We start from the raw sequence: 25,265 nt of genomic DNA on the forward strand, positions 1-25,265 counted from the left end.
ACATCCTTATTTAAATGTCCTGATGATCGTTTACCACGATGCAAAACGCTTCAAAATATCTTTTTCAGTAGTGCAGAAGATCGTGCAGCATTTAATTTAGCAATAATTGCACATGCATGGATTTATAAATACAGCTCTTTCTTATTCATACAAATTGAGTTTTGCATCTTCTCAACGACCTAACTGGGGTGCTGCTCACAGTCGGATCCCACCCCGAGGACCCGCCTCGTCCATTCAATTGGTCTGTCACAAACCTGTTTCATGCAAGCCTCCGTCTGTCACTCAACACCCCAGTTTCTCCTCCTCCTTGCCTGGCATCAGACTGGTGTGTGTGCCGACCTTGTTCCAGCGACGAGCTACCCTAAAAAGCCAGCTGTTTGCAGCGCATACCTTTCTGGCATTAGCCACCGGTACGGGCACGCATTTAACCCCGTCTTTTAGGGCTGTGGTAGTATAGCCTTATATTTTACCGTGAAAATGAGGCAGGGCGTGATGGGGTGCTGCCCTGCTATCGCTAGCTAGGCGGACAAATTCCTTCAACCAGCTCGCTGTTCCAATCACTGCGGGTTGACACAACATTAGCTGAGGCGTTAAGTGAGCTAGCGGGCTAGCAAGGCTGTAGCCGTTACGTGTATTCAAGCCTACGGTAGCTAATGCAGTTAGTCAAAAAACGGACGCATTGCTCAGGCGTAGATAGTGCAATAACGGTTAATAGCGGCAATAACGGTTATCACTAACGTGAGCTTATCAACACTACTTTTCAGCACCGCTAACTAGCTAGCTAACGAGACTCAACAGAAATCAACTGTTAGGCGTTTGGATGTCGCGACACTGCAGTTTTGAACCACTTTTTGGCGGATTGCGGACATAAAATTGGACAACAGTGACAGATGCAAAGATAGAATTGGACCAGCGAATGAGAAGGTGTTAATGATATAAACTAAGGGGCTAATCTGCGGCAGTAATTTTAACATTAGCCGTATTAAGGCAGAGCATCTCGGGGAGGCCGCACCGTCTCCTGACTCCCTCCCCCTGTCCGATTCTCCCGTGATTTGCCGAAAACACCCGGGTGAAGTCGCAGTTGTTCTCGGCTTGGGGGGACGACTTGACAGCGAGGCCCCTTAGCTAGTATCCCCTCCCCCCCAGTCCCGTTCATCCATCCGTCCAAGCCCGACAGACCCACCCCTTCATCCCTGAGATCCAAGCGAGGACCGGGGATTCGGGATAAGCTGAAACCGTGTGCCGAGGTCCCGTCTTAACCGGGCTGCCAAAACTAGAGGGGATGACTCTGGAGTCCATGATGGCTTGCTGCCTGAGCGAAGAGGCGAAGGAGTCGAAACGAATCAATGCAGAAATTGACAAACAACTCCGCCGAGACAAGCGAGACTCCAGGAGAGAGCTGAAATTGCTTCTTCTCGGTATGTGGCATGCTAAATTACATATACATGTGTATCACCATGTCTTGTGTCGTTGCAAGGAAAACTTGGGCCTTCTTGGTAATGCTAGCTAATATGCTACTAGTTAAGGCTGCTAGCCTGGTTTCAGTGTGAGTAACGTTATGGCATGATTTACAAAATGCGTGGTTTGTCTTAGAGCTTGCTGGGTTAAACAAGAGATAGCTGGTAATATTGGGTGCATATCTACAATAACTGGTTAGTCACATATTATGGCTCTTTCCTCGAGTGTTTTGTCTTTGCATTGGTGTGCAGACAACCGCTCATTTGGCATCGGAGTTACTAAGATGTCACCGTTTACAGGCTACCACATGCTTATCAGTGGGCCAGTTTGACAATTTTGACTAGCCCTCAAGCTAATCAGTCGGCCAGCTTCGAGACTGCCATTCTGGTCAGCTAGCTGATGGTTGCTAAAAGGTGAAGATGGTCACTTGATAATAGGAGAAGCAGCAGCAGCTTTGGATTGCTTTACACTGTTGCATTACAGGTTGCATAACATTTGTACAATTGGGTGATGTTTAAGGTTCCTTAGCTTAAACATTGCTTGGTGCCCGTTAATTCATTCTTTTTTTATTTATCTTATTTATTCATTTGCACCCAGTGTCACACATCTACCCTTCCAGATGAGAGAGATACTGAGGGATTTGCCCCCTCATCCTGGAGTCTAGCTGAGTAGGTTAGCTATTTTTATAGCTGGTGTGTGGGCAGGTGGGAGCTGCTGTTGAATAAGTTGCTCAGTACTGCATTGATTCATAGTTCTGTGGACACAGAAAGGAACATTAGCCTCTGCTTTATCACACATGTACTAACATTTCTCTCAGACCAGCCAACCACTTGAAGTGTGAAAGCTCCTTGAAGGAAAAAAAAAAAGAGAGGAAAGTGTCCATTTTTAGGACAATTAGAATGATCTAGGTTGCATCCTTCGTTTCAAAACGTTTGCTCCCATTTCCTTGCCCACCAAAAGCAGCCCTGGTTATTTGACATGTGTGTCTCCTTTCATTTCCCTGCTGAATACCTCAGCTCGGATAAGTAGGCCACACTAGAGCCGTACTGTTGATGGGATACATTCTATTCTGTGTCAAACCTTTTATTCGCTCTTGCACCCTGTTCTACCTGGTGGTCAAGGTGAGCGTGTAAAAAGTGCTGTTTTTGTGTCGCAGTTTTGAAATGCTTTCCTTCTTTGCTGCAATTATATTTGTCTGGCCAGATGAGCAATGAAGGGGTTGGGTTGACAAAGTGATTCCAGAATTTTGATGAATATAAAGTCATCATTTCGCTCTGTATCAAACAAAGCCTTAATATTTGGTGTTTTATACTTTAACTGTATCCCTGGTTTTGTCAGCAGACATCAAAATACACTCAGAGTGTCAGTGAGTAAAATGTAGAAAGCAAGCATGAACTGCATTCAGTCATGTTGTAAGTGGCCCATCCTGTGTGAGTTAAGGCTGTCAGTGGATGCCTGGATAAGGACGTGTAAAGCAGGATTAGTCCAGGTCTTAATAGGCTTGGTTAAACACATCCGCTGCTGAGACTTTGAGATGTCACTGACTCCTATTATCCTCTGGCATTATTCTCAGGCCTGCAGTCCTCAGTGAGCTGCCTGCCTTTCCACAACTCACTGCAGGAAAAGGAGAACTTCTGTGTCTGAACATTTAAGTGCTCCATCAAGTGTATTTTAAAGAAAAGGGGGAAGAGGGATATTGAGCTAGCTAATATTATGTGCTGGACAATTATCCATCTCAGTTAAATGTGGTGTCATTAGCCAGCCTGCAGTTCAGATGTGTTGTACATTTTGACTAGACTCAATGCGTTAAACTTGAAAAAGGTATTCCTGTTAGAGTTGCAAAATGTGAAAAGCTATTGAATTTATCATAATTGTGTATCTTCGTTTATTACAGAATGACTCATGCAGGGTGGAACGGAAACTATTAATCGAATATAAATCATAAAATGATTCAACAGCAATTCTGATAATCAATTAATCATTTATTAAGCAATTTCTGTCATCTGATCCTTTCTGGTTCTCCAGTGAAATGGTTTTGAATGTTTTAGGGTTTTGGACATGTTGAGTGTTTGAAGATGTTGGGTTAGGCTTTTTTCACAGTTTTCTGACTTTTCATAGATGAATAAATCATTAAAATATTAGAAAGTTAGTTTGTTGCATTACATTTGAAACAGACAAATGTCTGTCAAACTGACAAAAATACAAAGTCATAAAGCTCCACGTGTGTAAAATGTGCCTTTTTTGCACATCAAGATATCCAAAATGTAAAGGTAATCAGTGCACAGAAATGCAGATGTGGCAAATTCTCACACTTGAGTAGCTGGACCAGAGAGTGTTTGCTGGCATTTTTTTCTGATGGCAATAATTCCGGTTCACTGTCCTCTCTGTGTCCCTCTCCCTTCCTGGAAGCGTTTACTAAATGGCGAGAGTGCATGCCAAAGAGCCGTGTCTTGACAAAACATTCAGGTTTGATTTTTCTTTTTATGCCAGACACCTGCATTACATTACATTAAGGATGAGGTGAAAGACAGTTTTGTAGGTAAAAGCTGTATCAACATCATGCTTAGCCAAAAAATAACAACTCTGCCAGGGCTGCAGCGGTGCCCACAGTCTGGCTGCCTGTGACTGAGGCCATATCAGGCCATACCGACAGCTTCCTGCTCCACAGACCAGTGGTTTGCCTCTACTTGGTCAAAACACAGTGGACCAGGAGCTGTGGCCTTTGCTGCATTGGGTAAATGAACTGCTGGAGCAAGCAAACGGTCAGTAAAGTGAGATGGAAGGGCAAACGCTTTAATGTTTCCCAAAGTGCTGACCAAGGCAAAGTGTAAGCGCCCAGTCAAGCTGTCAGTGTACCTGTTGGCATTTGCTTTTCAGGAAAATAAAGGTTTCACGTGAAATATGAGGAACAGAAAGCCTGGCAATCGGAGATAAATCCCTAGAAAGACATCTCAGGCAGAGGTTTAAAATACAGCCGTGTTCCAAGTTGTCATTGATTGAGTTGTTCTTGTTGATCCTCCCCCTTCTCAGCAGTACGTGTTGTTATCAGGTTTAAGACGTCCTTTAGAGCAACAGTCTGATTGAACCAGGAAGAGGATCAGGGGGTTAGGCTCAGATGTTTATTGCTGACCTTACTTCTCTTGCCAAGCCATCAAATTTTGATCATATATGGCAATAGGGATCTTCTAGCTCTACTCCTTGTGTGTGCATGTGTGCCTGGCTGCTTGTGTGATCGGGACTTGTAATGCCAGTGAATGTGCAGCTATGTGGATGGCCAGTTATTGCTGAAATCCCCTTTTATCATGGTCAGATCTAACACCTTTTAAAATGGAACCCTCATGAGAGGCGTAATATTCTTGCTGATTTAATATTTTAGAGCTTTTTTGACTATGTTTTTGGGGTGGGACCCTTTTCACAGTTGTCAAGCATTAACAAATAAATGTGTGCATCAATCTGAAAGCAAAATAGAGAGGTTAGATCTATGGGACAAAACGGTGCACTAGTTAATGATTAAACCATAAACACATTGACTGTATATACACATGGTGATGCCACGTCATAAAAGTGGGTTTAATGCAGCACCGTTTACCCCAAGGTTGGTAACCAGTGGCCAGTTACAATTACTTATACAATTAAACTATGCATGTTGGGGCATAACAATTATTTCGAACTTTATCAAAGCTGCAAAATTGCGTGCTGCAATTTTCGAGTCGCCAGACAGTAATATTTTTTGAAGGACTATCCATCAGATGGACCTAAGACAGACGTCTTTGTTTGGTACAGAAATCACACCATTCGAATGTCTTTAAATTAAATTAGAATATTTATGTGAAAAAGTAAATAAATGTAATTCCCTCTTATTTCAGTGAAAATAATCACAATGGGATATTTCTTCAAAAATCTTTCAAACTAAGGATTAACATTCGAAATGTCTTTATTTCATCTTAAAGTCATTTGAATTCAAAGTTCCCTCACTTTGTCAATCTTGAAGTCACAGTGCAGTAAGCACAGTCTGCATCACAGAACATTCTGTTAATGTTCAGGTAGTCAAACTTAGCCAGCCCTGCACACACTCTTTGTCTCTCTCTACGACTCGGTGTATATTACACACTTGCCCATATTGCTCACCAGTGCACATGTGAACACACACACACACACACACACACACACATACCTAAATGGGGTCATGGCTGGTTCTCTGGGGGTATAGGGGTGAATGAGGCTAGATGGTGACTGTCCCACATACTGCCGCTACCTCGGTCCCCAGACAGGACGGGGACATAGCCTGCCTCTTATTTCACTGCCAGTATCTTCAGCCCGCTCTGCTGACAGGGTGGCATGTTCACTGCTGTTTACTCCCACCAGCTGCTGCGTACAGTAAAGCCCACACGGCTCTGTGATCGTACGTTTCAACTTCTGTCACATCATGTTTCAAGTTGGATTTGGAATTATGAAGCATGCTTGCACTTGTCATTTTCCTGCAGGATGTTAGGTTTGCAAGGTTGTACATTTCAGTGTAGTCTAAGTCAATGCACCCGAGATGTGCATATGCCCATGTGCGGACATGGAGTGATGTTGTCTCAAAGATGAGATCCTCTAAATTAAGTGCCATGGCTTAAAAAATGGCAACATCTCAGATTTGGCTGTTTTTATTTCATAGCAGTTGAGCACAATGTGTGTATTGCAGACTAAAATATGGCTGCTTGCTCCAAATCTTTTGTAAAGCCTGTATTAGATTTTTTGTTTTTTTTTGCTCACCCACACCCACTCGACGAGAACAGCACTCAGCGCATACTCACTGGTGAACAGACAAAGCCATCCTAAGGTGGTCCAATGTAGGTGTGCAAGTTCACAAGTGTGTGTGTATCATGTGCATGCTATAGAATGTATATTAAATTTACAGCTCTGACACCCACGCACATTACATAGAGCACTCGGCAGATGCAGAGACATCCGCACAGAGCAGTGGTGATGTGCCCAGATTCTGACGCGCAACAGCAAGCAACACATGTTGGAAAGCTGCAGTAGAGCTCAGAGAGATATAGCATACTCCTCTTTCTTTTGTTTTTATTCTTGTGTGTGTTTGCTGGTGTCCTGTACTGTGCGTATAGCCCAGGCCACGGCAGGAAAGAGGAAAGACAGAAAAATGGGCCATCACAGTGAAGGTAGCATCCATGCCTTGAGGTTGACGACAGGATCCGTGTGTCCACAGTTGGTTAGGCAGCTGGTGTGTGTGTTGTGTAGCTCCGGGCTGCCTTGGCTCAATCCCTTTCCTTTGTACGCCAGAAAGAGGCCAGTTTCCAAGATGAATTTAGTGAAAGATTAAGGCCCACGCTACGTTTTGGTTAGCCTTGTGACTGCCTGATTCATAAAGTGTCTTTCCAGGGCGCTGACTAAAAAGGCAAACATCTGGCTCATGTAAATGTTGAGGTCTGGATGATTCTTAAATGCTGTCTATGCAAATGTCTTCTCACCGCTGAGATTGGTTTGTAAATCGTTGCATGAAAAGGCATATAACAGTCGTCATACCAATGGGCCATTATATTTACATGCGTATTTGCGTGCAGGTTAGCCATGAGGCTGATAATCCTCATGGCCTTGCAGAGGGAAGCCCCGGCTGGCAGGGATGGTTCTGTTTGAGGACGGAGCGTTTAGTGACCTGCGTGTGAAGCACAATGAAAGAAAATATAGGATATGAGCAGACAGTGTAAACAAAGCAGGCCCTGCTCACGCACGGACATCACCTGACTGACAACCTCACTAAGACAGCGTTGTTTCAAGTCCATCAGGTGTCGTGTCTTATGTAAAGGCTTATGAAAGCTACAGACCCAGGTGCAGTGTCTGGCATCTTAACATGTGAGAGTTTATTGTTTTATTTTCAGTAGTTCTTCTTTATCAGGGTATTTGAACCTATTTATCATGTTACTGTCGTTGTTGTCGGGTTACCCATGATTGACGTTCTCGCTCTGTTCCAAGAAAGACATGAGCTTCACAAAGGACCAGTATTGGTGTGTGTGGGCTGTGTAGTGTGCCTTGCTCTGTTGCACTGGGGCAGAATCTAAGCTCTCTAAGCATTCTTTTTTTCACACATTCATAGCTACCTTAAACTATGGTTGCAACGGTATTAGATTTTCAAAGAATGATGAAAATATTGCGCTTTCTTTCTTCTTGTATATTATTTATTAGCAGATAAATTACCCTAAAAGGAAAAGCACCAGCATTTTCATTGTAAACCTGCATTTAAAACCGTTGCAAATGTATTATATGACTAAACAGTGTTGGTGTACATGTTGGAAGCACGATAGCACGCTAAATGTTTAACAACACAAGCTGCAAACCTTTCAAATAATTTCCTTGATTTATGAAGATTTAAAAAATGAATGTAAATGCTCCTGTCTGTACCTTTACTCCCACATACTCACAGTAAATAAACAAATAGTATTTTAACCTTCAGTTTTCATACCGGTGTACCGTTACACCCCTACCTGGAGGAGAGAGCGTTATCAAACCCAAGTAGTGTGTGAGCTATTAAAAGGTGCCCTCCTTTTTCTAGGTCATTACCAAAAAAGAATGGATGGATTCTAGTTATGAATTCCAAAATTCTTGACAGAGAGGGATGAGAATGGAGAGGCATATTTGTAGCCTTAGGGAGGTTAGGAGAGGTTGTGAAGAATCGGAGGGAAGAGAGAGTATTTGTAAGGGGGGCGGGGGGGTTGCTGGGACTGGTGGCATATAAATGGTTGTGGCTGGTGCCGGTATAATCTGGGTAGGAAAAAAGGGAAGACAGAGGCTCGTAGTGTGTTGTCTGGGTAAAGAGGGACACGACACTTAAGAGAACACAGCAGAGGGAGATCTTGTGACAGGGTCACGAGAAATAAATCAGACCTCAAGCTGGAGAGTGATCCTCTTGCTCCTTTTGCTAAAGCAGTCGGCAGTCTCCACCAGGACATTAGTGCCGCAGCCCAATACAAAGAATATCCTCTCCAACAAGCTGTCTTTATTGGGCCGGCCAGTCTTTCGTCTTTTACCGCAAAGCATTGATTCATCAAGGAGAAGGATCTTTTTCAGTGAATGATAATCTCTCTAATCTCTGTTCTCCAAAATTGGGCATTTTTTATGGATAAGAAGTCAGAGGAGGGTCATCTCCCCTTATGGACACAGTGTTGAAACCCACATTTCATCTCTGAGATTAAGGCATTTCTTCCTGTATCAGTGGAGAAGGTGCTATCTCTTCCTAACATTTCTACAGTCCTTGGTGTTAAAAAGCCCCCGATGCTGACCCCAGACCAGCGCTCCCCACCCCCTGCCTCATAGTCTCTGTGGAGCCGCGGCCCTTCTTCTCTGTGCTACACCAAAAGATGAAGAGCACAGAGCAGGCCTGAGGGGCTCACAGTTATATTTACTGTCTGCTACGAAATAGTGGAGAGAGAAGGGGCGGATGGGAGGGGTTTAAAATATATATTTTTTTTTAAAGAGAAAAAGCTGGAAAAAAAACAACACGGGAACGAAAAAGAGAGGGAGACAGAGGAGGGGTTGCTATGGTAACAGAAATATGGCTGCTCTTCAAAAACCTTGAATGTAGGTGGTGGTGAGATGAGTGTATGTGTGTGTTTTTCCCTCCTCGTCTTTCCCTTTCAGCTTTGCAGATATTATGGATGTGCTGGATCCTTTTTGATATCACCGAGGAACCGAAATTCCGTCAGCTTTCTTTTTTTCCCTTTTTTTTTTTTTGTGGCCTCAGGGTGGTGTTTCTGGGCATGAGGAACATAGAGGGCTAGTGTGAAATGTGGGTTAGGCCCAACAGACCCCCCTAGCCAAGTGGGGGTTTATTTGGCAATCACTGTTGGTCTTCAAAAAGCTTAGAAACGTGTGTTATACTCAATGCAGAGATTCAGATTTCCCCTCTGAAATCAAGGGTGTGTGGTGAATAGAAGCAGAATACATGTCTTTAAAGTAAACACCTAGAATCCAAATCCTTTTCCTCGGGATCCTCTCCATATGTGAATCTGGAAACCTGACACCACTTGAAGTGATGATCTTACTGCCAGATATGGACTCAGAAGGGCAGAGGAGGATCACTGGAGGAATGCAGCCTTTTGACAACCACCCCTGCCGTCACCTTTTGGCAGAGGCAACTTAGTGTTAGAACCTGAATGTAGGGCAAGTTGTCTTAATTATCTTCATTAAATTAGCCTGTAACCCCCCCCCCCCCCGAACTCATTATCTCTCTTCTTCGTTTAAACATCTTTTATTTGTTCACTCTCCAAACTGAGCGATAACATCCCGATGTCGGACAAAGAAGCTTTGACGCGTCAGCAGTCCTAACAAGCTTAGTGAATCAACTTGGAATTTCAGAACACGTAAAACTGACTCGTTTACACCATTACTGGCTTTATTTTGACCAGATAATGCAGATAAACAGAAATGAATGAACACTAAACGTCACATACACAAACAGGCTGCAGTCTTTCCTCTGAAGTCAGAATCAGAAATACTTTATTTATCCCAAACTGGGAAGTTTTTTCATTGCAGCAGCGAAATACAAAAAGAAGCATAACAAATAATTAGAACTAAAAATAAAAATGAGAACTGTACAAATAATGCAATGAAATGGAATATTAAATAAGTATAATGTAAATGTACAATGTTAAGTGTCAAAGTGTGCATGTTATGTCCAGTGCACAAGGGACGTCCAAGTCTTTAGGTCATTTTTCCCTTTCACGGAGCATCCGTCTCGGGTCACAGATTTGGCTTGTTTCCCTCATCAATGTACAAATGAGATGCCCACAAATTGTAGAGGACGGGTGGTTGGCGCCTAACAGGAGTGGGCAATAGGAATAATGTTCTGATCACAGTATACGTCAAAATGACTGTAAAGCAGGGTCTTTCACACATGCAGAGACAGAGGGTAGATGTAAACGTACAGACGATGTCCCTGTCTCTCAGTATATAACCGGATATTATCCCGACCCCTGTGTCTAAGGTTGGGCTGTACCTTTTGTTGTGTCTATTACAGATATAAATAAGCAGATTTTTTTTATCCAATCTTCGAATCGGGCCATACTGCTTCTGGCGTACAAAGTCCAGTGCAGTGCTGTAAAAGTCTGTTTGTACTTGTTGAACAAGGCAATGCGGAAGTAGGAATTTCTCTGTACTCTTGCCCTTTTATTCCTCCAGATGCTGTAAAGCTCTTACATAAGAACGCAAACGACTCAAGGCTACCAATATCACCTAATATTGATGAGTTAACAGTGCCAAGTACTTTGTGCCAAGTATTGATTTGAATTGAGTTTTATTTATATGTTTTTACCTCCATCACTAAAACGATTTGATTGAGATGCCTGGATAAGAGACAGTATTTGGATATTTGCCACGGACAATTCTGTAGGTTTCAGAAGAATGGCATTTTTCTTTGGATGTGTTCCCTGAACAGAAGGAGTCTTGGCACACTTGTTCTCTCACTCTCCTCCCATTATCTCCGTATCCTTGGTAAATGAATGTAAGGCTGTGCTGTGTGTAGAGTTTATTACGATTAACATCCTGAGAACTGTCAGTAACAAAAGCACCTTAACAGAATCGTCTGAAATGCTTCTATCCAACACGAAACTGGCCGTCTCCTGTTTCTTGGTCTTTTTTCTCAATCAGTTTGTATTGTGGATGGTCCTCCTTCTGTGCCCACAGTGTCAGCTTGCTGCTCTCTCTAACTGCATGCCTCCCGTGTCCTGTCCTGTCCTGTCCAGGTACGGGAGAAAGTGGCAAGAGCACCTTCATCAAGCAGATGAGGATCATTCATGGAGCCGGGTATTCAGACGAAGATAAGAGAGGCTTCATCCGGCTTGTTTACCAAAACATCTTCACCTCCATGCAGGCCATGATCCGCGCCACTGAGACCCTAAAGATCCCCTACAAATTTGAACAGAATCGGGTAAGGACCCACAGAAAAATGTCATTCCAGTCAGTTGTTTCCCATTTGATTTGCATCTTACACATGGCGAGATATTTTATTTGGAGTATGCTTTATTTAGTGAAATGTCTTGAACTAGCTACTGACGATGGGGGCACTATAAAACTACATAATTATAGTCTATCAACTCGCGCTAAAGTGGTTCTCAATTTCAGTCCTTAGAGCTGACTTGATTTGTTATTGTGAACTTCTAATTGAGGACTGATTTCCACCTGGGATGCAAGGTTAATTTAGTCCGCCACTCATTAGGACAGAAATCCAGCAGTAGATTTCACAAGGACCAGTATTTAGAAAATGGATGACGTAAAAATAAATCACAGTATGTTTTCTACTGTTGCCATCAACATCACCTATTCAATGTTGACAATAAAACAGGTGAATGTCAGTTCGCTTTCCATCACTTCAAAACCTGCATACAATTGCATAATGTTCATTTAAACTGTAGGTTTTCTTCTTCCTGTGTTGCCCCATAATAAAATATTTTCTTCAAAGTAGGTGGTTTGAAGATGTAGAACAATATTGCTTTGTTTCATACATTACTGTTAAGCGTTAGATAAGATCATTGTTACCATTACATTGGCAAGGAATCATTTCTCCAGAAAAGAGAGATTACACACATGTCAGATTTAACTTACCCTTTTCTCTTACCTGTGCTTTTCCAGTCTAACGCCATGATCGTCAAGGAGGTGGACATCGAGAAGATCAATGGGTTCGACTTTCACTTCATCGCTGCTATCAAATGCCTTTGGTCCGATCCGGGCATCCAGGAGGCCTACGACCGCCGCAGAGAGTACCAGCTCTCTGACTCCACTAAATAGTAAGTCTGCGTGTGTGTGTGTGTGTGTTTTTTGTGTTATTTTTGTGAGTGTGTCTATGGGGCTGGTTTGGGGACTGATGCAGATTTACCACATTTTTTTTGGAAGAAATGTGTGAAGCAACATTTAAATGCTAACGATTTGATTGGGATACCTTTTGCAAATTAAATTCAACAGATAGTTATGTATCTGTTCACAAATCTGTGTTTTCATGAATGTGGAAATGTTCTGTCAGTGTTTGTGGCAACCGCACATGCATCCCAGATTTCTACAACGCTGGGTGTGTCTTTGCTAAAGTTAACATGACAATGTGCAGATCATTTATTAAGTGTCAGGTCACCTTCATCAAGAAAATAATAATAAAGGATAGAAATGTAGCTATTGACTTATTTTTTTTCAAATGCCTTATGCTTTTAAGTTGTATGTTTTGTGATTTCGGATACTAGATAATCCTAAGTTAAGCATAAATATGTTCCCCACCCTTTAGTTTCATTTGTGGCATAGAGACAGAGTTGTACCTAGAGATCAGATCACAACAGTCTTAGTAACTAGGATGTGTTTGGATGTGTTGTTGTTGCTGCAGGTTGTGTGTAATTACCTGTGTATCTTGTGTGTTTTGTAATGTAGTGTCCATTACAGAACACACAAGATACACAGGCAGGGCAACACAGTAGCATTTAGTCTACACACAGTATTGTCTGACTAGTTTCCAAATTCACCAGACAATTTAACAATACCATATGGGACAAATGTACAAGCCACTGCTATTTGGCTTTTTAATTGTAGGGTGTTGTCCACCTCGAATGTTTACCTCCAGTATATAATAATTTTAAGCAAATTTAACGTGCAATGTGGCTTTTGGGTTACAAATCCTGTCCCCACCAGAGAGTAACTTTTAGCGATGTAATTGAAGTTGTTATTTGGGTTTCACCTTATTGTTTACAGCCAAATGTGTCAGCCGCCTCTTCTGTGGCTTTGTATGTTAGCCACACTTGCCTTGTAATGATGTGTGTGACCCCAGGGCTAAATGGCTCAACGTCATTTTACTCACGTTTTAGTGCCCCCTGGCTGTGGATTTGTATTACTACACTTTAATGCTGATTCAAGTCAGCATCAATGCGGGTGTGCTTGCCATGAAGCCCAATAAAATATTTAATCCTTACAAATGATTGAGCTGCTCCTCATTGCAATGATGCCAAGTCACAAAGAAAGAGGAGACTGAGTCAGGGGGTTTGATATCGTTGTCTTGAATTGTCCAGGGATTGTTTTTCTTAACACTAGCAGATATTTCCATATTTTAGGTGAATAAATGACTGAATTGACAGTAGAGGGTTAGGGTTAGGGCTAAGACTGTAAAGTAGAGTTATTTCGGGTCCTGTGCTCCACTCCAGCATAGATTTTCTTTAGATTACATCAACATAATGTAGGATTGATAGAAAGACTACCTCAAACATAATGTTCCTTTATTGTAGAAGAGAGCCGGTTTCTGCACAAACATCTGTATCATCTAAAGTTATGCGTTTGTTTTTGCATGTGTACGTGAGTAAGACAAGGAAATCATTGAATGTGTTTTTATTTCAGTGTTATCCACGCTGTTATCATGTATATCTCCAGTTACCTTAGTGATATAGACCGTGTGACTGCGGAGGGATACGTTCCCACCCAGCAGGATGTGCTGAGGGTCCGTGTGCCCACTACGGGTATTATAGAGTACCCGTTTGACCTGGAGAACGTCATCTTCAGGTACCCCGATGGCACCAGGACTGCAGCGTCACAGTGTTCTCTAGAGGACACAAACCACTGAGATCTGTCAGGACATGAACTCATCATTTAAGCAGGGGCTAAGCATTTGTAAATTGTACTTACTTAAGAAACTTCTAAATGATTTGTACCCACGAGTCTCTGAAGCCTGTCAGTACTATTACAACACATTTCCACCCTTTAAAATGCCCTTACCTTTCTTTAGAAAAAGAACAATGTCCTACAAAGATGATGTTGTGTTTGGATCAAATGAGCAACATCAGTCAACCTGACTATGATATCAGTGGTTTGTGTTCAGAAAAATACTAATGTTCTGGCTCCACGATTAAACTTAAGCCAGACATGCTGCACTGTAGCTTTTTGGGAGCAGCCTCTGAATACCAGATGAAGAAGGATTAGGGATGTCAAAGGTTCTCCAGGAAGCGGCAGTCAAATTAGAGAAGCAATCGGACACTGTTTTGAAATACAAAATACTTAAAACCTTTAAGATTAGTACGGCTTGCGTATGGATCATGCTTCCTGCTATCTTTGGTATCATACTGGTCCTTCTTTATCTAACGAAGGTGCTGCTGTCCCGCTGCTGAAGTCACTGCTACTACTGTCACTAATGCCACCTCACTGTCTGTAAAATAATCAACAAACTACAAATTGTCCTCGTCAATGAGTCATTTACATTTAAAGCTGCAGTTGCAAATTAACAGCTTAAAGTTGGTTTTTGGACAGAGAGTGTTGGTGGAGCAGTGAACCTCACTAACACCCTAATGTTTCTGAGTTGTGGCCTTTTCTGTGAAGCTCCCTCAACAGGACTGATCCACACTTCCTGAAATGGCAGGGGGGGTTGCGGTTATTGCCTGTCATGCTTTATATAACTGTTTTCTGTCTGTTTTTTCTCTCTATCTCTCCTTTTCTCCCCTCGACCGGCCTGCCTGTAGTTATCTTTCCGATCTGGATCGTATTGCAGATCCCGGCTATCTTCCCACTCAGCAGGATGTGCTCAGGGTGCGCATCCCCACTACAGGAATCATAGAGTACCCATTCGACTTGCAAAGCATCATTTTCAGGTAGAAAGACGCCTGTTTTGGCTCAGTCCTTTATCATCATTAACCCATACGCCATCTCATGTCTTGTCCAGAGCGCCAAATAAACCATGCTTTTTGTCCTCCCAATTAATGGTTTTACCGAGAACGTTTTAAATTCTCTTTTTTTCCCCCACTCAAGTGTCTCCATTCCATTCTTGCTCCTTAACCCTTCGCTCTAATCATAAAAACCAGCATTTAACATTCTTCTCATAGTCCTACACTTACCTCCTGTCACCAACAGCAATGGTACCACACATAACACAACCCCCTAATGAACACAAAGTCCTACATTCTGGTGCCCGGTCTCTGTAAATGGGTCACCTCCTCTCTTCCTCCTCCTCTCCCCCTCTCCTCTCCGGCTGGCAGAAGAAACGAGGTCGTCCTCTCCGGTGCAGGAGTGTTATTTTGGGCAGCAGGTCCTGCAGGGCCTATATTGGCCCTGCGTCTCTGTGGACCACAGTGGACTGGGCCACCACCAGGGGGCACCATTGCCTTGTGAAATATATTAACTTTGTGCAGCCCTCTCAAAGACCATAATGCAGCTGTTCTTGAGGTTTGCATCCGTGCAACATCATACAGAATGGTGGCCTTTAAACTGTCCATGTGCCTTCTTGCATAATTGCTTGACATCGAAGGCTTCTGACCGGAGATATTCTATTGAATCGGTTGTCACAAATGAACGCTTAATGAAACTGGGACCTTAACTCCCTGACGAGGGAAGGGTGACCTTGTAAAGGAGAAGCACAGGGAACCTGAAACCTTTGGAGGATTCTGGAAGTATTTCAATCAGGATTGCTGTTCATGAATGGCTTTAGTGCTTCAGACTCTGAGTGTTTTATGTCAGTATTTTGCTAGGTTAGATGTATTGGTTTGTCTTTTAAAGGATATATATATACCATACTACTTCTGATGCAATTTTCTCAGCTTGAAGCTTCTCATTGGGTTGCATAGGAGGCGTTCTGCTGCAATGAAAAGGACGCCACCGTCAGAGGTGCCCCCTGTATCTTCCATCACCATTTCAACTCCTGTCCTCTTTCTGTCATCTGTCTTAGTTTCCGGGCCCCTCTTCATGTCATTTTTCTGTCCTTTTTTTATTTGATGTTCTTCCTTTTTCCCTATTTGTCTTTGACAACTGATTTTCAAAACTTCACAGAATGTTTTTGTGTGGTGCTTTATCACACAGTCCCGATAAAGTTGAGAAAGCTGTCTAGTAAAGAAATGAATGACCCTCCACTTTCACCGTAGCGTGCGCGCACACACACACACACACACACACAGAAGTACAGACTGATCTAGTATCAGATGTGACCTATGACCACATGAATGCCACTCAGTTTAAGAATATCAGTTGTATATTTATCTTGAAATAAATGCACAATCTGCTGAACGGCTGCCTGTGTGCTGCTCGGGCGCTTTCTAAATGCTTGTACTTAGACATTGTGACTGGAATTTTGACAAATGATGTAAATAATTTCCTAAACTGAGTGGTATTTATGTAAAACTGATCCTAAATCGCTCTGAAACGGGAAGCTTTCATCTTTGTGGTGGCATGCATGGCTCAACTATTTAGAAGGACAAAAGCATCTTCACACTGCACTGCATTTGTTTGTCGTTTCTTTAGTTTCCTGCCAAATATAGAGTTCTGCACACGTGTGCTCTGAGACCCTTTTGAAATCCATTGCCAATGAATTGATGTATCCACTTGTTAAGGTGTTGAATCCATCAGGTGTTCTCTCAAATAGGTTTGCTTACAATGTAAAAAGGACTGCAGAATATTCTCTGACAGATAATCAGAGCACAAAACAAATGATAGCAAAATGATGGATTTGTTTGTCCCAGAGTGACAGACTACATCTTTATTTGGGTTAGTGCTAAACATGTTCAGGAAGACTTACACCAGAGAATGTCTTTCGGACAGCTGGACCTGAAACAACAATGTTCCTTTTCTTATACCCGAGTTCTCCCACATGATACTGTTTTTATTTTACACAAAGCAGGCCATAGTGCAAGATGTGGGAGATAATTGAATAGACAAGGTCCAAAACTACCAGTAAATATATCCTAGTGGATTCAAAACCTTAGACACAAAACAAATGAGTGTCCATTAGGTCAGAAATTGACAATATTTATAATGTGAACGACCATAGACCGCTAAGCCACCAAGAGAATTTATGCTGATACGTTTGTCCCCCTTCTCGATTCTTCATTCATTATCCAACTATTCCCCTTCATCCTGCCGCCAGGATGGTGGATGTAGGGGGTCAGAGGTCAGAGAGGAGGAAGTGGATTCACTGCTTCGAGAACGTCACCTCCATCATGTTCCTCGTGGCGCTGAGCGAGTACGACCAGGTCCTGGTGGAGTCTGACAACGAGGTAGGTGGAAGTAACAGCCTGACCATTGTTTCAAAAAGCACTCAAAACATATGTTCACACACGAACATAAAAACAGCGTTGTTTAATGAACTTCTTACACCTAAACAAGATGTCTGGACCACTGAAACTGAACATGACTGTTCTCTCTGCTCCAGAACCGTATGGAGGAGAGTAAAGCTCTGTTCAGGACTATCATCACCTACCCCTGGTTTCAAAACTCCTCTGTCATCCTCTTCCTCAACAAGAAGGACCTGCTAGAGGAGAAGATCTCCTACTCACACTTGGTGGACTATTTCCCAGAGTTTGATGGTAGGTCCTTTTTTTATTCGTGTGAGTGTATTCGGTGAGTGTGCTTGCGTGGGTCTGTTGAATAATTTAGCGATGTACATTTGGGAGTCGCCCCCTTAGATAAATGACTGTACTGTGTGAACGTATATGTGAATGTCTTACAATGATAAAACATCACTTAAAAATGGCTATGCCCATAGACTTTGCACAGAAACTATTATTGTTACTATTTAAACCAACCAGTCCGTTATCTGCTGCGTTACCAGTTTATTTTTCTATCTATAAGAAGGTGTGAGCTTAACGTTTTTACTCCTTTTTATATATATATATATATATATATTAGTCTTTAAGGACCAGAAATTAGGAATCGTGTTTTTGCTAACATAAAATAAACCCTTCATGGGAGGAAGGAGCAGGTCCTCTTCCATGGCGTCTGCCATGTTTCTATAGTAGACCAAGAATACGGACTCCAGGGAGAGCCTTAGACATTTTTACATTATCTGAGGGCCACTGTAGGCTCCACATCCACTTGAGTATAACTGCATAGCTTGATTATCCCCAAATGTAAAAGTAAGCATACCAGTATAAACGTATAATATACCTAATCCATTAAACAGTGTTTTAGAAATGTCAGTTTTTGAATGAAACCATTTTATAGCATTTTATCCATTTAGCCAGTACTTATACTACTGGTTGCTATCTTTGTTCAGTGAGCAGAGGCTATGTAAAAATATAATGGTACTTGCTGGTCATCAAATGGTAATGGCAATTAATTCCCCTGAAAAACTCATTCTGATGTACTTACATTTCTGTACATGTGGAAATGAATCAAATGTTACGCGATGTGTTTATAAGTAAGTTTCAGCCAGGCTAGCCGTTTCTCCCCTGTCTTTATGTTAAGCTAAGCCTCACTTCTCAAGATAAACACTGAATGCAAAGAAAGGACAACCTGCTGACTTACTCCTTTTTAATCAGTTTCTATAATACCGTAATATATGTTTGCATGTGTCTGTCCATCTCTATTCCTCAGGTCCCCAGAGAGATGCACAGGCAGCGCGGGAGTTCATCCTCAAGATGTTTGTGGACTTAAACCCAGACAGCGACAAGATCATCTACTCTCACTTCACTTGTGCCACGGACACTGAGAACATCCGCTTTGTGTTTGCAGCTGTCAAAGACACCATCCTACAGCTCAATCTGAAAGAGTACAATCTGGTGTGAGGGCCCTACATAGGACGCACATCTCCTACCCCCATTGCACAAATGCACACCTCTTCGGGAGTGTGCACTCAAGTTCACATGCATTACACAGCACACCATGCCGGCACACACACACACAAACACACACCAACAGAATCCTTACTACTTTTCTCCACTACAGTACATTCGCAAACCTCCCACATGCGCCCCTCCTCTTTCACCAAAGCTCGCCCTCTTCCTCCGTCGCTCGGCAGCTTGTTGCGTGAGAGTCCCCTCTCCTCCCCAAGCTGCTCCTTGTGTCAGATTTGGCCCCGGCTGCTGGCACATTTCATCTGGCACACAAACCTTTCGAACGGACTGTACAGTGACTTAAGGGGACTTTGGTGTTTGTGTGTGTGTGTGTTTGGTGTGTGTGTATGTATTTGGGGCAGCATTGACAAGCGAGGAGCTGAGTTTAAGTGATCCTACCCCTTTGGCCGTCCAGAGTTAACCCTCTGTGGTGTGAGATCAGATCCTTGTCCTTTCTGAGCTACTATCGGTGCAGAAAGAAGTGAATACGCTTTCTCCTGAAACCAACTAAGAACTAGCGAGTTGCTTTTTGGGAGAGAGTGACCCGGACAGGAAGTGAGGTTGAACACCGGACACAAGGGGTCGGGGCTGCATCCATGAATGTACCCACCAGTGTGAGCATCGCAAAAAAAAGAAAAGATATATATATATATATATATATATGTATGTGTGTGTGTATATATATATATATATATATATATATATATATTATGAAGTAAATGCATATGTAAACACACTTAAGACAAAAAGCACGAGGGCAAGTCATAGCTAATCAAAATCTGTTCTTTGCTGAGTTTTTAAAAATGTTTTTAATGATAGAAATGTGTTGCTACGTCTACTTATATTTAACAAATAATGGCTTAATGGAATGATGATGAGAAATTATAAGAAAATCTATTAAAAAAACATTTAGACTAAAGACATTTGAGAGAGAAGCAACCAGAAATGTACGTTGACATAAGTATCCTTTAAAAGTTTCTGTGGGATCTTTTTTTTTAAGTCGATCACATCGCTTCCCTCCTCCAGATGTGTTCTGTATAGATTCACTGGGACAATCTTCCATGTGACCCCCCCCCCCCACACACCCTTATTACAACACACTAGTAGCGGAAGAGAGCATCCTGCTTTCAACGCAGGCTCTGCTCTGATTGGTGGAAGCAGTTGTTGAGGGGAGCGTGATGTCATCAGTGTTTATCAGCCCAAAGAGCGCATCTGCAGCTCGGGCTGAAAGTAGCTTATTCAACTAAATGAAAGCTGTAAATTAAACACACTCACACCCCGAATGTGAATGGGATCCATGCGGTAACATCTCTGGCGTCACACCTGCGTCACTCAGCCGTCCAATCAGACTCACTCCCTGGCGGTGATATAGTCATCACGTCAGGATGTGCTTCTGTTTACTTTTTTTTTTACTGTATAGTCACTTTGTTTATATAAAGATTGCTTGCTATTGAGTGGTGAAAAGGGGTGGGGGGCGAACCTTTCACTGAAAACGCACTCTGAAGTCTGCAAACATTGTTTGTGTATATTTGTTTGTAAATACATATACACGAAACACTCCTGTACAAAAAACGCTCTGTGGTACACCATCTTTGGCAAAAAACTAACAAAAAAAAGAAAAAAGTATCAACTTCTTCATTAGCATACAGTTTTTTCCTATGAATTTATGGTAGTAGTTATACTGTGATTATGGATTTTGTTCACTTTATTAATAGGACTACACAGAGCTGAGCGGTGTTGAGGAAACGATGGAGTAATAGTCAGAGAGAAGAGGCTCCTCCCAACAGCCTCACGACTCCACACTACTGCTACGGCTCTGGCTCCAGAGTTTACTCACTAGGGCTGGTATAAATCTTCACAGTGTGGTGATGAGATGATTTTAAGAGTAATTAAAGATTTTTTTATTTATCTAATTTATGGACCAGGTTTGAAGGTGTTGATAATTTGACTGCTTTTGATTCTGTCATGTTGAAGTGCTCCTTTTTCTCATGGCGGAGCCTACTTGAGTCTGAACTGCTGTAAAAAAAAATGACAAAAAAAATGTCTGGTATAGTAAGGACTTTATCTCTGCTTTCTATTTCTTATTGAGACATTTCCAGTTGTACTTCACACATCACATCTCCATCCATGATAATACTGTTTGGTTTTCTTTAGGAGCCCTCACATTTGTTTTGTTTGATTTTAAAAAAAGGAAGAAAAAAAACCAAAAAAACTTGTATTTCCTCTCGGTTTATAGACGCAGCGCTGTAATGCATACCTAGAAAAATGTACAGTACGAACGTAGGTGGACTTTTTTATCAGTGATTGAAGACCCACGTGGTCCATGCTTGCTATTTGTAATTTAACACAAAACTTCTGTTGTCGGTTTTGGCATTGTTGATTTCCAGTTTTTTGAGGCTTGCTTTGATAGTGCCAGTGAAGTGCAGATATACTTTTTTGGTCTTTGACCTTTTCTACAGGTGACTTATCCTTCATCCTCATTAAGGGCTATCACAGTGCATCAGGCATCAGACAGCGGGGAGTGGAGTACAGGACCACAGTGAACCGAGTCATCCACTACTTATCCTTGATTATTATTGGAGAATACTTGCAGTATGAGCTATAAGAAGTATAGGCAGGGTGTTAATGTAAACATAAGGTGTTTGTTTAGAGAGATTATCAACACTAAAACCCTTTTTCTTTATGTATTTCTTTATGGTTCCCTTTGGTTAAAGTAATTGGACCCAGTATCTGGCTCGCCAACCTTCACTATTATCTATTTGTTTGCATTTGGTATCACAGAGTTACCTGTAACATCTAATGCAGTGTAAAGACACTTATCACTAAGGACACTACTACCAGGACAAGTATTGCATGTTTCCCCAAGTATTTGAGTTAGTGACCATGCTTGTGACTCTGCTTGTTTTAACCCATTAGCTACAAGCCTTGTTCTTTATTAATGACCATTTTTCCAGTTTCAAAATTGATTTACTACTACTGCTCATGCCAGTAAGGCTTGACTCTGAGAAAGAATCTATGCCACAGATGACATTTAGTCACCTTTTTTCAAATGTCTTTCATTGTGCAATGATTGCTGGTATAATTGTGCCTCCAGAAATTCCTTGTTATTGCACTCAAAAAAGCTGTGTACCAGGAGTGAAAAGGTTTTAATTGGTACAGCTTTTCCTAGCTGGTCAGAGTACCAATCCAATACTAGCCCAAATTTAAAATCTGTACGCTACATTGTGTGGAGCCATTATAATCTTGGTTTTAAAATGGATAACTGATTAGTATTTTGGATTGGTCCACCCTTGCAGCTTTTTTAAATCATTCCTATCCAATGCATTAACTGCATTCAATTTAAGAAAAGCTAAAAATGACTAAAGGTTCTCTGTGGCGTTGTTGAATCCAGTTTATCACTCCGGGTTGTTTTTCCTAGATTAGCCCCAGAAGCTGTTGAAAAAGAAGAGGATCAATCTATACACTTGATTTTAAAGTTTGAACACTAAGTTAGTTAGTAGCTAAAATATGTTATTTCGGAGCAACGGTGTGGTCTTTAACTACCATTATGTCTGCTCAAAATGAATCTAACTTTGAGCACACGAAAGCAGACAGCCAACTGTTAACACTGCTGTCATAGAAAAGGATGCCAGTATTTAAGTGGAGCGTATACCAGTATGGATAACCCAAGTATTTATCAGTAGTTGTGATTTCCTGTGTGTTGAGTGCAGCTCACTTTAATGGTGAAGAACCATGTTGTATTTTAAAACTTGACACTACAACTCTGGCACATGGTGAAGGGCTGACTGGCTGTTAGTGTGGGTTTGGTAGTGAGTTTAGCAGCCGAGTGTTGCACTGTGTGCTTCTGACACTTTTTATCTCAACCTATGGGCGCTGACGAGAGGGAAGGCAAGACTGTAAAGAAACCTAAATCTCCTTCTCACTCTTGTCTGTTTTCAGCAATGACCACACACTCTTATTTATTGCCTTTCATTGCCTTGAATAATGAAAGATGGTGTTGCCGGCCCTTGGATGGTTTCGGGGCTTGCTCCGGGACCTTCTTGGGTGGCCGCGGTTGTGTGATTTCTCTTCCTGCGGGCTTGTTAAAATAAGTGGAATCAAAACTATCTTTTCAACATCAGTTTGGAGTCAGTGCATATTCAAAACTTTAATCTTATTCCCTCTTTGTGTGTTTTTTATTTCCTGTATGATAAAGAAAACATTACCAGAACTATTATTTTGGACCACTTGATTTATTTTTCCTCACTCCAATGAAACCTGAAGGTCAATTGTGTAGTGGTGTATAAAATGCTGTTTTTTTTCTCTTTATTTTGTATGTAAACCAAATGTAAATTATGTATTATACTGAGTGTGCCAACCCCACTCTCTGCAGAGCCAGGCTCTCGCTAAGTGCCAACGCTGTGGTCATCATCAGAGGACCACCACCTGAGATGGTCTCCCCTTTTTAAATAAAACACACCAGAGACTAAAAGGATAGATGATTAAGTACACACAAAGACTTTATTCTGTATTTAAGATTGAAGATTTAAAAAATAATCTGCTGTTTTTTTAAGAAACTGTAATTATAATTGCATGTGCTGTTTATTTTGTGTTGGAGGTGAGGGCTTTGATGTTTCCATTGAAGCAGGGAGCCCTGAATGAAGGGGGTTCAATCAGTTGGTTATTATCGATTATTGATTTACATAACTCTTGCCATATTTTTTTATGTGTTTCATGTATTTGTTTCAACCACTGTTGCCTGATCCTCATTCAAACATGAACATGACTTATGATCATTGCCGCCTTCTAAGAGAGAAACATAATGACAAGGTATCTGTTTTAAATTGAAATAAATTTGTTCCTATACTTGCTCATGGGGTGTGTTGAGTGGGTTTCATGATGCTTTATAACATAGCTGAAGAAGGCTGAGGTAATCTTGAAATGTGTATTTTCTATTTTATAATGGTGACCCAAATATCGGGTATTGTGATTTCATTACACGTTTAAATTGAACAAAACAGTGTTTCAAAATGCATGCATTCAAATTTCAACTTGTAGCACCTACGGTATGTTGTTGAATTGTGTAATTACATAACCATGAATGTTAACGACTCAAAAGTAAATCTGCAATTTAATCAATATAAAGGTCAGTTTAATTTGATTGCCTTGTCTATGTAATTCAGTCTACAATTTTGTATAACAATTACATGTTAAAGGTGAATGAAGGACCAAGTTGAACAGATGTAAGCCCCCGCCAGATTTTGGGACCATTGGGGCTCCTCTATCAGACTCAGTATTGGAAAGCAACCAAGTACCTTTGCTCAATACTGAATTTAAGCATGATTTTAAAGTACCTGTACTCTACCAGAGTCTTTCCATTTTCTGCAACTCAATACTTCTAGACCATGCCATTTCAGAGGGGTATAATGACATCCAAAGTTACTTTTTCAGATTAAGATTTCGCAAAAAACTAAAGAAAAGAAACATGCTAAACTTTAAACATGCATCTCTTTAACATTGAACCAGTAAAATAAGTTTCTCTCAAAGGTAACTTAACTATTTAAAAAAGGTAGGAAGGAAAGCCCTAAACAGGAATGCTCTGTCTATCAGAAATAATGTTGTTTACAAATGTCGTTTTTATATTACTTTACACATTGTACTGTGTAAAATAAATAAATAAATAAAACTCACAAATTGAGAAAATGTTACTGCAGAATGAGTAGCCTACTTTACTTGTGATACTTGATGAGAATCATCCTGACTATTTTTGTACCCTTCTTAAGTGCGATTTCGATCGCAGGACTTTTACTCGTAATGGAGTTTTTTGACAGCAGGACCAAAACAGGATCTGAACAGGCATGTGCGCAGGAGGTTAGAAGAGTAAGGGCATATAAATACAGCATATGCCTGGATAACTACTTTTGTGACAGTTTTGAGGGATAATAAACTGTGTATTCTAAACAAACCCATGGGGTTGGTTCAAACACAGCTACATGACAGTGAAATACAAAGAAATGAAATATATTTCCTTAAATTCTTCTCACATGTTAACTATCTATCCCTCTGACCGACAGAAACTCAGTTCTGTGGACAAAGATGCAATCCCTCTTTAACCTCCATATTTCTTTGATTTCTTTCTCCATAAAGGCACCAGGCACAATGCCTCAGTAATGACGGTCAATAAGAAAATGCTACAACTGTAATGTTAAGATACTACTGTGTGCAAAATAATTAGTTGAATATTATTCTGGTTCTATACTAAGGCACACAATTATAAAA

At 41.4% G+C, this 25,265-nt stretch overlaps 1 protein-coding gene across 2 annotated transcripts; it reads left to right on the forward strand.

Annotated features, from left to right (window-relative positions):
- The first annotated feature begins 321 nt into the window (after positions 1 to 321).
- Positions 322 to 23,860, forward strand: gna11b (guanine nucleotide binding protein (G protein), alpha 11b (Gq class)). Of its 2 annotated transcripts, none has more exons than XM_063909646.1 (7): positions 322 to 1,418; positions 11,199 to 11,383; positions 12,085 to 12,239; positions 13,852 to 13,980; positions 17,321 to 17,450; positions 17,606 to 17,759; positions 18,769 to 23,860. In XM_063909646.1, the coding sequence occupies exons 1-7, from the start codon at positions 1,283 to 1,285 to the stop codon at positions 18,957 to 18,959; spliced, it is 1,080 nt and encodes a 359-aa protein (XP_063765716.1). In that variant the 5' UTR covers positions 322 to 1,282; the 3' UTR covers positions 18,960 to 23,860. The 2 variants fall into 2 exon arrangements, with proteins under 2 accessions (XP_063765716.1, XP_063765715.1); XM_063909645.1 differs by lacking the exon at positions 13,852 to 13,980 and adding an exon at positions 14,931 to 15,059.
- Positions 23,861 to 25,265: the final 1,405 nt, after the last annotated feature.

Source organism: Eleginops maclovinus, chromosome 19, assembly GCF_036324505.1.
Source record: "Eleginops maclovinus isolate JMC-PN-2008 ecotype Puerto Natales chromosome 19, JC_Emac_rtc_rv5, whole genome shotgun sequence".
In the NCBI taxonomy this organism is placed as follows: Eukaryota; Metazoa; Chordata; class Actinopteri; order Perciformes; family Eleginopidae; genus Eleginops; species Eleginops maclovinus.